Genomic DNA, 15,843 nt, shown 5'->3' on the forward strand with positions numbered 1-15,843 from the left:
GGCCTCATGAATGGTGCTGTTCTAAAGATTCCTGGACAGATTTTATAGGGACTTTTTTTTTTGGATGAAGAGATGACAGTTTGGATGCCGGGAACAGCAGACACAGGTCCCAGGCGTCCCCCTGGTGCAGGCGGGCGGGTGGGTGAGAAGCGGCAGGGGGCCATTTCTCCAGCCCCCTTGGCCAGCGTGGCTCAGGGCCTCCTCACCGACGTCGTGGAGTCACGGAGACCTCGTGGCGACCCCCGTGGAGCACGAGCCCTTCCTCCCCCTTCCCCCGCAAGGCCTTTCCGCAGCGATCACGCGTGTTCCGGCCTCAGGTCCCGACTGCTGGCCTGTGGAGGACGGTGACCCAGTGCTGTCTTGTGCAAAGCTTGTCTTCTCCACCCAGCCAGGGACGGCAGTTCCAGGCCAACTCATCCACCGTCTTGGCCTTTTAGTTAAACAACCAGGCTTAGGAGGTGTGGGGCCAGCTCCTGGCCTTGTTCTGTTGGCTTCCTCCCACTCCTGTCCGTGGCTGGCCGTGGACCACAAGGTCTGGAACTCCCTTGCAGAACCAATGGAGCAAACACCCACTCCTGATAAACTAAGGTCGCTTCTTACCTGGGTGAGCCGAATATTCTAGTGAGTTTTGCAATCAGAAGTCAGAACTATTCTTCCCCTTCCTACTTTTTAAAAACTCACTTTGCTTAAACTGAATCTTTTTACATTTCTTTGGTGCGGAAGTAAGCAAATACGAATATGTATCCTTCCTTCTTCCACAGGAGGAGGAGTGTGTGCCCCAGGGTCTGCTCCCTCTGTGTGGACTTGGCCGTGGGACCCGGCTCTCCACCCCCACCCCAACCGTGTCCTGCTGGGTGCCTCCAGCAGGAGGGATTGAATTTGCCCCGCCCGTGTTCTCTCCAGTTGTTTCTAGTTCTCTCCTTTTAGCTCACAAGCTACAATCACACGTTTGCGTCTGTTTAGTTCCAGAAGCGGGATCGGAGTTCCAAGGTTAACAATACTGGTGACTCTCAGAGCTGTGACCAGTTAGTTACCCTCCGTCTGAACCTGCACGGATCTGCGCCTCTGCCTGCATTTTTCTCGTGTGGGCTGTCTTACCTTTTGGATCTTGGCCAATCTGATAGGGGCATGACTTTAATTTGCTTTTCTCTTTCCAAGAGTGAGAGTTAGCATCTTTTCCTGTGTTTAAGGACCATCTTATTTTTGTTTTTCTGTGAACTGTCTGTGTCCATTGCCCACCTTTCCATTGGTTTGCAAATCTTTATTGATTTCTGGTTGTTCTTTATCTATTAGGGAGATTAATCCTTTGTCTGTGATACGAGTCGCTGACGTTTTTGTGAACTTTTCAAAAAGTGCTTGATCACATTTTTGCTACACAATTGAGGTCATACTCTATACATAATCCCGTGTTCTGTTTCTCAGTCTTAACACTGTATCATCAGCATTTTTCTTTTTCAAATGTAGCATTTCTTTAGACCCTGAGAGGGAAACGCAGAGTGAGGTCTTGGGATGCAGAGCGTGTGACGCTGAGTGGTTTGCTCGTGGTGTGGAGGTGATGGCCCAGCAGCGCGGGGAGAGCAGAGTTTGGGGTCAGGAGACATTGGTTCGAGTCCCGCCGTTGCCACTTACTGGTTCCAGCCTTATTAAAGTCTCCTAACTGCAGCATGAAATACGTGGTGTAGTGCCCGCTCTCACAGGGCATCTGTGGACGCCAGCTCAGGTGCATTCTGGAAAGGAGTTAGGTGGGTATTTCTTGGGCGCCCTGTGGCTCTCACCACCAGCCTCCCTGCCTGCACCCAGACGTCAGGCCTTCTGAAACTAGCATCTCTAGTCTCTGAGATTATGCGGTAAAAATGGACAGTTATTTAATATGGTGGAAATCAATTCAGTACAGTCCTGGAATGGTAATCACAAACTGAAAGCTGTAAGTAGGTTGGATAAATGAGAAGAGGCGTCACTTTCTTAGAAACGTCATCGTGTCTTTGGGGGAAGCAGGGGGTGAAAAGGGGCAGGAGAATGTGGCGTGTGGATGCTGAGAAGGAAGCTCACTAAACGTCACTGTCTGAGGCCGAACTACGGGTTTGAAATGGAATCTGAAGGCCCTGATCCATTAAGGTCGTTTCCCTGAGGGAGTTCACCCACTGCCTCAGGCCTCAGCTTCAGAAGCTTCTTGGAGCAAACTGTCATTGAGCTTGTTTGTCTTAAGACAATACTTGAGTCTTGGATGGATTTAAAGAAAGAGTGTTCCTGCTGTATTCCTCAGTTTCATTATTTATTTTTAATTTTTCCAGAGAGAGTACAGTCATACGGTTAAATATTCAAAAGCCACAGTGTCTTTTTTTTTTTTTAACTTTTTTATTTTTATTTTTTTGGCTGTGCCGAGAGGCATGCGGGATCTTAGTTCCCCAACTAGGGATGGAACCCGCGCCCCCTGCAGTGGAAGCTCAGAGCCTTAACCACTGGACCACCAGGGAAGTCCCCAAAGCCGCAGAGGCTCAGTGAATCCCTGCAGCACGCTGACCAGCGGCCTGGCTCTGCGATAAGCACTTTGCAGTTAACCCTCAAGTCAGCACTCGTGAGGAGGGTCCCGCTGTCATCCCCGTTCTGCAGGTGGGGGGTTGCCAAGGAGCACAGAGGGAGGTGCTTGCCAGGCCGCACGGCTGGGAAGAGGCAGGGCGCAAACGCAGGCTGCCCGGCCCGAGCCTGCAGCTCCCTTGCTCTGCGGCCCTGGCAGACGTGCATCAGGTGGTGTCAGGAAGCCCTCTCCCTGTGCCCTGGAGGGAGGGGCCCACTTGCTTCTCTCTCCCAGCAACCCAGCCCCCTGCTCCAGATGGTACCAGGCTTACAGCTACATGTCTTTCTAGACACACTCTGTGCAAATACAATAAAATCCAGAGTTTTTTCCTTGTGTCTCCTTTTCAAAAATACATACAGTAGCTTTCTATACACAGCGTTTTATACTTCTTTTTTCCAGTTAAAGTGATGTCCTAGCGCGTATTCTGTCATCACATGAGGAGAGTTCCCCATTCGGGGTTGTATCCGTGTAGCACCCCATTGTAGGGATGTACCATCCCATGCTGACACTTAGCTCCAGTCCTTTACTGCTCCAAACGGTGCTGCGGTGGATCCCTTTTTGTGCGTAATCAATTTGGACCAATGTAAGTTGATCTGTAGGATTAATTCCTGAAGTGGAATTGCTGGGTCAAAGAGTATGTGAGTATGTGTGTTTGTACCCATCTCTCTCTCTCTCTCTCTCTCCCACTCTCTCTCTGTTTTCCTTATTTTGGCCCCTGCCCTGCAGCACTGCCTCCCCACTCCTCCCCTGCCTACTCGCCTGTACCCATCTCTTCTAGGGATAATAGTTTACGACCAAAGATAGGTACAGCTTCTACTTAGTTTGACTTTCCCATTTTGCAAACACAAGATCTTATGGAAAGAATCATGCTTTTAACCTCTGAAAACCTCTAGAAAAACTGACCTCTAGAGACCTCTAGGGAAAAAGAATCATGACCTTATCTGTGTGCAAGTTAAATGGATCTAGAATCAACTCATGTATAAGGCTATGTCTTGAATGTTTACTTCGAAATTCATTCACTTACCTGTTATGAGTAAGACAGTTTCCCTGGGTGGGGGAGAGGCTGGGAAACCTTCCCTTCAGGAAAAGCTGTGGAATCATGTTGATGCAAGTTAGCTTTGAGCGGAGGTGAAAATTACATCTCAGCCGTCCTGGGATACAGGGATGCATATCGATGGTTTGGGTTATGCCGACAAGAGTGTGAAAGAACTAGCTCAGGGAATAGTGAATTAACGCATGCGTGGAGGTGGATCGCAAAGCTGCTTTTTAAAAAAATAGCTTCTAGACACAGGAAAAGAATTAGTAGTGCTCTTTTAAGAATTCAAGGAACCCTTTTGGAAAATATGAGCCGTAGTTAGAAATTCTGTACATTTTTAAAGAGGAGAAAGGGAAGAACCTGTTGATAACCACAACGGAACCTGGGAAGCCAGCGAGGGCAGCGTCCTGGCTGGTGCAGTGCCCCTCAGGGACACCTGCCCACTCAGCGTCACTCTTGCCTCGAGAGAACTTGCACTTTTCCCCTTCAGACTTTGCCAGCAATCTCTGAACGTTCTGCCGATTCGAGGTGCGTTTGTGCTGCTTCCGTATCACAGTGCAGACTCCCTGTAGGAAGGCGAGGGGTACCACGCAGGGATGGAAGTTGGTCCACGAAGGTGGCTGTCCTCTTCGTACCCGGCTGAGGTCACCTGTTCTGAGTTGTACTCTGCACACCCAGTAGATGGTTTGTGTCAAGAGTCGGAAGGCTGAGACCTTGGAGGTCATTCTGGCCGCAGTCCGTCTCTTACGGAGGAGGGGGCACTGGGGTCAGATGTTCGTCCGGGCAGGGGGCCAGGCGTCTGGCATGCAGCCTGGCCGCGGCCAGGGGCTGTGGGGACCGGGAGCGCCACACAGACTCCACCTGCTTCCGAGTCCTACTCGACGTCACCCCGAGCTCAGGAATGATGGGTGGGATCCATCTTTCCTCTTCGGTGTTTCACAGTTCCCTGTTCGTAGCTCCCAAACCTCAGGCTGTGTGTTGACTCATGATGTTCTCTCTTTGCTGTGTGAACGTATTACATGAAGGCTGTGTGGTGTGAGCTCGTGACCGGCGTGGACATTCATAGCGCTGTCTCGGTGGGAACCGTGCTCCCGGCCTCCCTACGCGTCAGCCTCCACCGCCAGCTCGTTAGGACTGCTCATATCTGGGGTGATGTAGAGGGGACTTCTGGCCTTGACACTGGGCAGCAACCTCTTATCCTACAGCCCCCAAATCCTAAAACCTCTGAAAAAAAAGTTGAAACTGACCTGAACTATTCATAATAGTCTCTTGATAATCCGTTTAGCATAAACATGCATCCCTTGGGCTGGTGAGATTCTAATTTGTTCGACGTTGGGGTTTGATTACACCTCAGGCCCTAAAGGAGCTGTTATATAATATGTGGTATAAGCTTCTTTCTAAAATTAAAAAAAATTCCGAATTCTGAAACATCTGGACCCAAGGATCTCAGTTAAGGGACCGTGTATCTGAACTCACCTTTGAGGCCTGCGTTACAGTTATGAAAGTGCTTTCATCCTTATTTTCTGTCTTTCCCAGCAGCCTGGTGAGGCAGGTAAGGGCTGCATTGGGGGACAGCTGAGCTTTGGAGTCGGTGCCTTCCCAGAGTCACCTGGGGTGAAAGTGGCCGCGCTGGAGCTGGGAGCTCAGTCTACCCTAGAGGGTCACCCATTTTCCAGGTGTCACGTCGTCTGTGACCTTGCCCCACGCTTCACCCCCGCTAGGCAGACTTGACCTCTCCTTCCTTCTGTAGATGTTTATCTCCATCCCCGTGACAGTAGCGTTTACTGATTGGTCTGTGCGTTGGCCCTTCGATGTCGGATTGTAAGCATTTTGAGGTAGGCACCGATCTCATTGATTTTGCTCCCCGGTGTCTTTCATGGCGGCTGGTCAGGCCGGATGCAGGCGTGGTCACTGGGGCTCAGGTTACAGTGCTTTTTGCCAAGCCAGGCTGCCGACAGTGGGGATTGATTCTTTCAGTCCACGTTTCTTTTACAAAAGCAATAAAGGATTTACCTTTATTTATCACCTGCTTTCTTTTTCTTTTTTTTTGCGGTACACGGGCCTCTCACTGTTGTGGCCTCTCCCATTGCGGAGCACAGGCGCGCAGGCTCAGCGGCCATGGCTCACGGGCCCAGCCGCTCCGTGGCATGTGGGATCCTCCCGGACCGGGGCTGGAACCCGTGTCCCCTGCATTGGCAGGCGGACTCTCAACCACTGCGCCACCAGGGAAGCCCTATCACCTGCTTTCTTAAAGACAAAAAAAAGTTGCAGCCAATATCCAATATAAATTTCTTCTGGGAAAATAACAGCGGGGTGCGTTTAATTGGAATCGTTTAAAAACTGTACCTTTAGGTTCTTATTATGTATTAAAGCCCCTGATGAGAATCTGAATCTTTAAGTACTTTTTCACTATGCTCTTGACCCCAGGACAGCAATTCAGAGGTGAATTTTTATGTAGGTCTTCTGAAACTAGAAACCAGGCAGTCTGTGGAGCTGAAGTTGTACCAGTGCAAAATAGAGGAAGAGAGACAAATCAGCTCATTTGCAAATTACTTTTCCTGCTAGCCATCTTCCTGAGCTACTAACCTAGGAAAAAAGAAACAAAGAATTCCAAATATGTTACTGCCATGTATCTACGTAATTTTTTTTTCTTGCAGTAAATAGCTTGCTACTGGGCGGGAAGTAGCACACATTTGTGCTGACACGTTTGTGCTGGCGGGGTGAGCTCTGATCGCCATCTCATCAAACACAACTTCCCTTTCTCCTCCACCCTGCTGATCCTTTATTTTCATGGCGGGAAAACGTCACCTTGAGCACAGTGAGTTCATGGGAGCAGTGGCCGTACCCAGGGCCTGGAGCTGCTGGGCAGATGGATGGATGGTGTTTGCCAGTCTTTGTTGTGACCGTCATTGTCAGTTTTGTTGATTCTGTGGTGTTTCATATTCCTTTTTCTTGGACCATTTAAAGTTCCCTAGCATACCTGACTCTTTAAACATTCACATTCTCAGATCACAAGACGGTCTTTCAACTCCTCCCGTGAACTTGACTTTGACGATTTTTGTTTCCTTGCATGAGAGCCAGAGGAAGAATATTTTTGAGGTCTTCTTCTCTCATAGACCGTGGTTCCACCGGACGTACTGAGCCCACTTCCAGCCTGATTCCTGCAAATGTTCAGGGGAGGAATCCGACGCCCACCCTGCAGGTCCCGGGGGACAAATCACTGCAGCAAACCTGACACCTCCTGGCCTGGTCCTTGCCAGCTCAAGGCCTGGAAACCCTGGGTGCGCAGGTCAGGGCCCCTCTGCATTTCCCAGAAGATGGTTTCTCAGGCAGCTTCAGTCCTCTCCTAGCACAGGTCTGATCGTGTCAGTCGCTCTCTCAGGAGGCTGGAATGGCACACACCCCATCGCTTGTGGAGCGGACACACGTTCCTTGACGTAGCAGTCAGGGTCCTGCTCCGGAAGTCCTGAACTTCCCAGTTCTGTGCGGTCCTGCTGCAAGAGCCCTAGCCCAGCCGCCCCACCCCTGGACACCGTGCCACTCGACCGTGGGCCTGTGCCCTGCCCTCGGCCTGCAGCGACTTCCCACTCGCCACCACGCCCGAGCCTGGCCACCCTTCACTCCTTCCAGTCCAGACGCTGCTTCTCCCGGGCACGTCTCCTGTTCCTTGTCCTCTTGTTTTCTCTGGTCACCGACGTGCCTGCCTCTTCAAGTTCTTAGGAATAAGGACATTTCTTATTTGTAGTATCCACCCCCTACCCCCCGAGGGCCAGCATTCCTTGGCTTTCCTGCGCTTGTAGCCCGCAGCTCCGATCTCTGCCCCTGACATCACACAGCCATCTTCCCTGTGTCTGTGTCCAGATTTCCCTCCTCTTAAGAAGACACCAGTCCTTGGATCAGGGCTCAGCCTGATCTAGGATGGCCTCGCCTTGATGACATCTGCAGAGACCCTGTTTCCAAACAAGGTCATACTCACAGGTACCAGGAATTAGGAACGGGACATCTCTTTCGGGGGGACACAATTCAGCCGCAGCACATGGCTATATCTACCTTAAAGACGATTCTGTTTTCTCTACTTACAATCATTTGAACGATTATTGCTTGTCACCTTTCAGGTAAGTGATTGAGACTTTGGTTCCTCACTTTGCGCTCTTGATGACCAGTTCCAGAAACAAGATCTGGTTTAGTTCCAACCGGGCAAATCTTCACATCGTGGAATTTTAAAACTGGAAAGGGTCTATCGAAGTACTTCCGTTGAAATTTTACAGTAGGGAAGGGTAGACAAACCGTCTTATTTTCTTCTGCCTCAGGTCGTACAGCTGTGACCGTAAAGTAGACAAATAATGCCGTGTCCCCCGATGCCAGGGGCAGTGACCTTCCCTTGCTTTCAACAAAAGCCAAGACACAGGGTGTTTCTGATGAGAGTAAGTGTCTCTACAGCTGTAGCCAGATATTTTACGGCAAAGGCCCAAGGCTCATTTTTCAGCCTCTTGCAATCCTGCAGAGAGTCGCCCTCAGCACAGCTCCAGGAACGGTGTCTGGGGGTTGGGGTGAGCGTGGGCACGAAGGGAATGTGTACGGCTGTGGCCACGGGTGACTCGAGGGTGGCACGGAGGAGCCCGCGGCGTGCTGGGGGGCCGCACCTGAGCGCCTGTCGTCCTTGTGCCGCGCGGCGAGGCCAGAGCCCAGGGGGGACCCAAGCTTGCTTCCTTCGGAAGCATCGTTTAACCGCCTGCATTTCCTGTCCCGGGTGACTGGACTGTGACTCCCTCTAAGGTCAGAGACGGGGGACGCCAGAATTACAATTAGGTGTTAAATCAGTGACGCTATTCATGTGCAAGAAGAAAAATAGAGTTTTCCTCGTATTTTAGAAAATGCTTTATAAAGTATTCGGATGGTCAAAAAGTTGGACCATCTGACATACATGGTTTTCCTTTCCCACGTCTTTTCTTTTCATCTTTTTAAATTGAAAAATCACGTGAAATGTTTTATAGGGTGTTGTGATCATTATTACATTGTAGCTCTTCCAGAGGGGCTGTCCTCAGTTCGACTGACATTTGAGTCACCGTTAACCCTCAGAAATAAGGACTGAGCAGGTTGCTTTGTAAATGATAACGCTGTTTTGACAAGATGTCATTGTTGGGGCAAAACAGATTGAGCATGAAAACAAAAAGCCATGAAATCTTTGTCGCTTTTTCGATGTTAATCACTTCGACCTGCGTACTGTGCTTTAGTAATCGCAGAGGGTGTTTTTAATGACCTGGTGTAAAATGTCAGGGTTCCTTCGGGACTTTTGTCGGGTTGGGGTGACAGAGAGCTGGCTGACGGCTCCCCTCTGCTTCCTCTGGTGACTCGGTGCTCAGGTCAGCTCCCAGCTCACGACGGCCATAAAACAGGCCCCGACTGCGCAGCCCAGTGTGGGTTAGGGGGACGTGTCCAACCAGCCGGGCCTGGACCGAGAGCAGGAGACGACCAACTTCTGAAGCAGACTTGCCGAGTTGTAGCAAAACCAGCACCAGGGCTTCCCTGGTGGCGCAGTGGTCGAGGGTCCGCCTGCCGATGCAGGGGACGCGGGTTCGTGCCCCGGTCCGGGAGGATCCCACATGCCGCGGAGCGGCTGGGCCCGTGGGCCATGGCCGCTGAGCCTGCGCGTGTGCTCCGCGACAGGAGAGACCACAACAGTGAGAGGCCTGCGTACCGCAAAAAAAAAACCAAAAAACCAGCACCAAGGGTGCTGGGCCTGGCAGCTTAGAGCACAGGCTGTTGAGAAGGTGCAACCAGCACTTGATGTTTTGGAGGCTAGGATTTAAGACAACAGATCTGCTCCCCGAAAAGCATGTGTTCTGTGTTGACTACCACAGCCTGAAAAGGAGAGGACCAGTGATGCGCAGTTCGTGGTTGGGGACCAGCTGCTGTAGCGATGTTTCTAAAAAATCGTTAGCATGAACAGTTCTTTCGGTAATTATTAGCATTTCGGAGCGCTTACCTGTGTCAGCCGCTGTGTAAAGCACTTTCATTTAGTTTCCACGGCAGCTTTGCGAGCTTGGTGTTAATATGTCCATCGCACTATTGGAGAAACGGATCTCAGAGGATGTGTATCTGTATCCACATGTGTGTGACTTCACTCTGTTACACCATCTCTTAGTTTTACAGTGTGATGTTGTCTGTCCTCTAACTCTCCGTCTGCCACCACCTTCCTCTTCTGTGCTCGCAGCGCCTGGCGCCCGCCGGCCTCTATCCACATGAACCTGCCGCCGGTACCCATCCCCTCTCCTCCCCCCGGCTGCCGTCACTCTAGCCTCGGTTTGAAGGACCCAAGCTCTGAAGAGTAAATTCTACCTGGCCCTCCTGCTTCTCGTCTTAATCCGCCCCAGCCCCCTTTTCCTTAGAGCTGCAAATTGACCTCGGGAAAGTGCAGGCTGAGTTTCCCGACCTGCTCGCCTGCGCTCAGGGATGAGCTGGCCCTTGCTGCCACCTGCCCACCGCCCTCCGCAGCTCGCTGTCTCCCTCTGCCTGTCTTTTCCTGCATCTCCTCCGTCCCGTCCTCTTCCTGCTGTGTCCTTCATTCCCACACTTTACCTCTCTTTAACTCCTGCTTCTTCAAGTCCTGCTTAAATGTCCCTTCCTTAAATCCTAGGGACTTCCCTGCCGCTCCCCAGCACCGCTTAAACTTGAAAATATGAGTCTTACCACATCCTTTTCTTTCTTGCACTTGGACATCTGTAGTTACACGTGAGGACTCCCCCAGTGTTCCGCACTGAACTGTGTCCTCCCTGAGGGCAGGGACAAAGTCTGCTTCGTTAAACAACTGCTCGCTCTCTAGCTTCGAGCACAGTGACGGTTACACAGCAGGCACTCAGATCTGTGTCGACTGGTTAACAGACACATAACTTAAGAGGCCCAAAGCAGAGCATCTTGATGGTTGCCCTTTCTTAGTCCTCGCGTTCTGATTTCACTTGTTGCTCGAGAACGAACCTGCGTTCGGAGCAGTTTTGTCCCAGTGGCTTTGGGTTGGCTTTATCGCCGATGGTCATTTTCCGCCATTCAGACGCTGTACCATGATGCACTTGGTTTTCCAAACTTCTGTGTCAGACCAGCCACGATGCAAGAAAAGGCTAAGTTTCAGGACACGTGAGCCCTCTCTGTTTGTCCTGAGCCTGGGTGGGTGGGAGAGGAAAAGCGAGGGCTCCCCTGACAGGCTGCAGGTTCCTGGCCCGATGGCGCAGAGGCGTGAACGCTCCGGAGCCTCCGACCTCAGCTGTGACGCCCCCAGAACCCAGGCGCCGGGTTCAGCTCCCTCCGCAGCCCTGGCCGCTCCTGCCTGATGTCTCTGCCCAAAGTTGCTTTGGAAGGAGAAGCTTTCTCTCCAGTGGTTTATCATCTCAGGAGCCTTCCCAGCCTTGGTCATGGGCACTGGCCCATCGGAGTCCACGGACAGGGCCGTGTGCCCGGGTCTGTGGGGATCACGCCTTCTGCACACTGGGGCTTCCGTGTGCAGGCGGACACCGGCTGGGAGACTTGTCTGCCTGCGACCATCCCGAGCGTCGCCGCTAACACGACTTCTTTCTCTCTTGTGAATCCACAGTTGGTCCTGTTCGGAGTTGGACCTGAACGAGATTCGCCTGATAGTTTACCAGGACTGTGAGAGGAGAGGCAGACAAGTCTTGTTTGACTCTAAAGCTGTTCACAAGATCGAGGAGGCGGCAGCTCAGGTAGGAACTATGGATTCGCTTTCGTCCTTTTTGTTTGTTCGTCCATTGCCTGCTCTTTGGGCTGAATTGCACAGCGCCGTCAGTGGTTCAGAGGAAACACGGGCAGAGGTCCCTCCGCCCACCCCATTTGCGTTCTTATTAATATACACAGGTGAGACTGTTAGCGAGTCATCGTGCAGATGTTAAGCATCGTACTTTAGACATTACCAGAAGTGACTTTGCTGGTAAGTTGCAATCCAGTAGGATTTTGATGCCAAGTGTGTGCCGTTAATGGGAAGACTGAGAATGCTAAAATTCATGAAGCGCTCGCCTGAAGGGAAGGTCTGGTATCACCCATAGATAGTAAGAGGTGATACATAGCACGGGGTTAGACAGAACTGGAGCGCTTTCCTGGCCACGGGGCTGCAGGGTGCTAACATGCACTGTCGTCTGCAGAAGGGCCTGCAACCCAAGCCTGTTTGACCAAGGAAGTTTTATTTCCTTTTTATAGTGGAGGGCGGTGTGGGGGTAGTAGTGGTGGTGATGGTAGAGGTGAGGGTGGTGATGGAGATGATGGTGATGGAAGTGATGGTGATGGTGATGGAGGTGTTGGTGGTGATGGAGGTGATGATAGTGATGGAGGTGATGGTGGAGGCGATGGTGATGGAAGTGATGGAGGTGATGGTGATGGAGGTGATGGTGGCGGTGACAGAGGTGATGGTGGTGGTCGTAGTGCTGGTGGTGGTGGTATGGGGCGTGGAGGTCTGAGGGTGGGTAAAGTGGGGACAGAGCAGCTCTTGATCCCTTGGAGCCAGAATGGGAAAGGTAGAGTGATGTGTCCAGGCAGGAGCAGGGTCTAGTCCTCCCTGTGAGTCTTCAGGGTGGCCATCCAGTGTACTTCTGACTTGTCGCCTTTCAGCAGTTATTCAGATGTCTACAACTTAAATAAATCCCTTTGTGTTCCTTCTTTTCATGTTCAGTAACCTGATACCTGTACTGACCGAATCCTGGCAGTTTAGAGAATGTGCAGCTAAGTAGCTGAATAGTTTATGTCAGGGTCTCGGTCTCGTCAGGGCTGAGGTCTCGTCCTGCTTCTGATACGGTTGTTTCTGCGGGAAGGAAGTGTCTGGTTAAAGGCGGTTTAGCTGAGCGGATCCCGTGGTGCTTTCACATGGAAGCTGGCCAGGTAGCTAATCATTACAGCCATTGCTGGGCTTGTTAGGTGGGTGGCTGGAGCAGGGGGGATGAGAAGTCTCTCGGTGATTCAGCGAAGCCTGCCATGGTAGATTGGTATTAGTTCAGGTGAGCCAGCACTCGGCCCTTTGTTTGGTGGACCGCACACGGCTTCCCCCTGTTTTCCCACATCACTTCCTGTCTCCCCAAGGCCTTGCACAGATGGTATAGTTGCACACCCACGCTCCGTCACTAGGGTTCCTGATGGTGGTAGCAGGTGGAGGGAAAAAATTCTCACCGGTTTGCAAAAATAACCGGAATCCTGTCTGTAGGAGCAATGATGACCCCGGAGTCTGGAACAGAAGCTTCCTGGGATGGACGCACTCATTTCCTCACAGAGGCAGCTGGGCCCGGGGAGGCTTGGAAACTGCCCAAGGCTGCAGAGGGAGTCCAGCGGGGGCTCTGCTCACTGTACCGGGAGCTGTCGCCAGTTGTGGACGGCGCGGCCAGTGGGCCCAGCAGTGTGGGGCGGGTGTGGACCGCGTGTCACTCCGGGCCCTGCAGGGCCGTGGATCGCCATCCCGCCCGCGACCGCTGGGGGCAGGCTTCCTGTTCCCCTTCTGTTCTTCCCCCATCTTCAGCCCCCCACCCCATGGGCAGGCACGAAATGTCAGGAGTCAGCAGCAGGCACGTGACTGCAGGCATTTGCATTCGACCATCAGTGTGACTGTCACACTGGAGATTAGACAAGCTGCACTTGCATTCATGTTTTTCCAAGCAAATCTACGCACAAAAAAGCAAAGAAGACTCAGGATAGAAACAACGCATCACGGAGGGCACAGGCTGCTTCTGTAGGGAGTAGTGTATCTTGGCCTAGGAGGAAGGGAAACGTTAGTGAAGGTGTATCCTTATGCCTCTGTGTCACTGTCATAAAAATCTGCCATGAACTCCATGAAGGGGACGTGTAGTAGCTAATCCTCTACAAGCCGTGACCTTTGAAGGCCGTGTTGCCTCACATGCTGTGTAATCACAGCAGCCCCCGTTCCAGCATCTTGTCCTCATCTTTCACAAGCTTGACCTCATGACTTTCTCTAAAGCCGTGCGGGGGGAGGTGTGTCATTAAAGCACGTGCTGGTCTTTCCAAATGAATAAATACTTCTGCCTTCTCAATTCCGTTTGCTTGGGGAAAATTTAACTTTGAAGCAATGTCTGTATCCTCATCAATTTTATAGATTATGACTCTACCCAGTACTAAAAAACCCTCTAACAACCAGAACAGAGGTCAGAGCTCATCGATGATTTTAGAATATGAATTGAAACGTCAAGTGTTCTTGGGGACTTCCCTGGTGGACCAGTGGTTAGGACTCTGTGCTTTCAGTTCAGCGTGCCTGGGTTCAGTTTCCGGTCAGGGAACTAAGATCCTGCAAGCCGTGCTGCCAAAATAATAATAATAATAATAATAAAAAAATAAAGAGAACAGTCTTAATACATAACCCACCACCTCTGTCACCCTTCTCAGCATCTTCCTCTTCCAAATGTTATAGACTCACAGGAACCACTCTTTTGTCCTCCTCGTTAAAAAGAAAACAACAACGTCCCGGTTTTTCTATGCAGCTGAGGCTCAACAGAACAGAGCGATGTGAGAAAGGGGCCCCCAGTGAGCGTGTGCTGGGGAGCCCGGTACGCTCAGCGGGGGCGGTGTGTTTACCCTCCTCTCCCTGTTCACCCAGAAAGCGGAGGACGTCCCCACGAAAACACCAGCCAAGTGCTGTCAAGGCGGTGGCAGCGGCAGCCTCTCTTCCCACGGCTCTTCCGGGGGATCTTTACCACACGCCAAGGAGCAGCTTCCAAAGTACCAGGTACAACCACCCTTGCGTGCGGAATGCCCCGTAGGCTGGAGCCATTTACTGCCATTTCTCCTCGGGGATAATGGCTGCTTGAGGGCCCCGTCCCTGGGATAGGAGACTACGTATCCAGAACCCTGCTCAGGACTCGGTGATGGCCTCTATGGGAAGGGAATCTAAAAAGAGGGGATGTGTGTATAACGTGTAACTGACTCACTTGGCCGTACAGCAGAAACTAACACAACACTGTACATCAACTCTACTCCAATAAAAATGGAACAAACAAATAAACAAAAACCCCCCAAAATGGGCTCTTAGGTGTTTCAGGCCAGTGCTGTGCTCACACTTTGGCTTTATCTCTTGATAAAAACTATAACGGAGCAGCAGTGATCCCGTGAAACACACACCGAATGAAGAGAGATGTTGCAAAGGAGGTAAACCCTCCTGTTCTGCTTCCTTGGTGGTCAGAACCAGATTAATGCGCATGTGTTTTCCAGGTTTTTTTCTAAGAGCTCTGAGGATTCTGGGGATGAACATTGTCATCCTGAGAAAGTAGCACTTGCCGTGGAAGGAAGAAAGGCTTGTATAGGAGCAGCTGGGAAGGCAAGACCCAACTGGAGTGGCAAGTGTGAAGGGCTGGTATACTGAGAAGTGTTGGCCAGCTGGGCGCAAGGAAAGAGGTTTCATAAATATTGAATAGCAGAAGGGTACTACCTGATGGAGGATATATGAGTGTTTATTTTTATCTTCGGAGCTATGAGGAATTCTGTCTGCCGTGTCGCTGACACAGCAAAGCCAGGGAGGTGTATACCAGCAGCCACAGGTGTATAGAACGTTGTTCGTTTCACGGTCAGGATCGCTGCTGTGCGTCTGCCCTTATTCCACAGAGCTGCCGGCTCTCAAAGCAGTATGTGGTTACAACAGCATAGAGTGAAATTTTCAGCGAGTTGAGAATTGCAGTTGGCACGTGGACCTTGTACCCCAAGAAAAAGCAGGTTCAGAAATGGAGGTGATGGGTGGAAGTTATTCATAAAGAAGGTGAAAGCCTGTTAGTTTCTGTCTGCAGGAAGCGAGAAGAGGTTGGTAGCAGGCTCGTTAAATCAGGCGGATAGATGTCTGCTCCTCTTTCCTCCTTTGCAAGCAGGTGTAAGTAGGTGTGTATATGTGTGTCCGTGTGTGTGGATATATACGTGTATGCGTGTGGATTTGGAGTTGAAAGGCTGATTGCCATGGTTTTGCTTGGGTAGAAAGCGAGGCAGCAGAGAGTCTGGCTGGTGGCCTGGGTCACAGGAGTTGGAGGTACGGTTTCAGTCAGGCCGTGCGGGTGTCGTGCGCACTGGTTTGGTTGACACATCCATCCTCAGTGTGCGTCACCACCACTTACAGTGGGAGCTGAGCATCTTGTATCCAAACGCATGCACCTGTGTGTCATCATATGTTCACAGTACGCACAGTGTTACGTCATGTGAGTGAGGGCGTTTGGCTTCCAGCCGCCTGAGCTCCAGGGGAGTCCGGGCCCCGAGA

General features: G+C 51.4%; 1 protein-coding gene across 3 annotated transcripts in view; it reads left to right on the forward strand.

The window, feature by feature from the left end:
* Positions 1 to 15,843, forward strand: part of FNIP2 (folliculin interacting protein 2) — a 125,011-nt gene that overhangs the window by 46,998 nt on the left and 62,170 nt on the right. For all 3 annotated transcript variants that reach the window (XM_060011944.1, XM_060011946.1, XM_060011945.1), the window contains exons 2-3: positions 11,197 to 11,323; positions 14,206 to 14,334. In XM_060011944.1, the coding sequence (XP_059867927.1) occupies positions 11,197 to 11,323; positions 14,206 to 14,334 (256 nt within the window). The remainder of the gene's footprint in view (positions 1 to 11,196; positions 11,324 to 14,205; positions 14,335 to 15,843) is intronic.

The sequence above is a fragment of the Delphinus delphis genome, chromosome 5 (genome assembly GCF_949987515.2).
Source record: "Delphinus delphis chromosome 5, mDelDel1.2, whole genome shotgun sequence".
Classification (NCBI taxonomy): domain Eukaryota; kingdom Metazoa; phylum Chordata; class Mammalia; order Artiodactyla; family Delphinidae; genus Delphinus; species Delphinus delphis.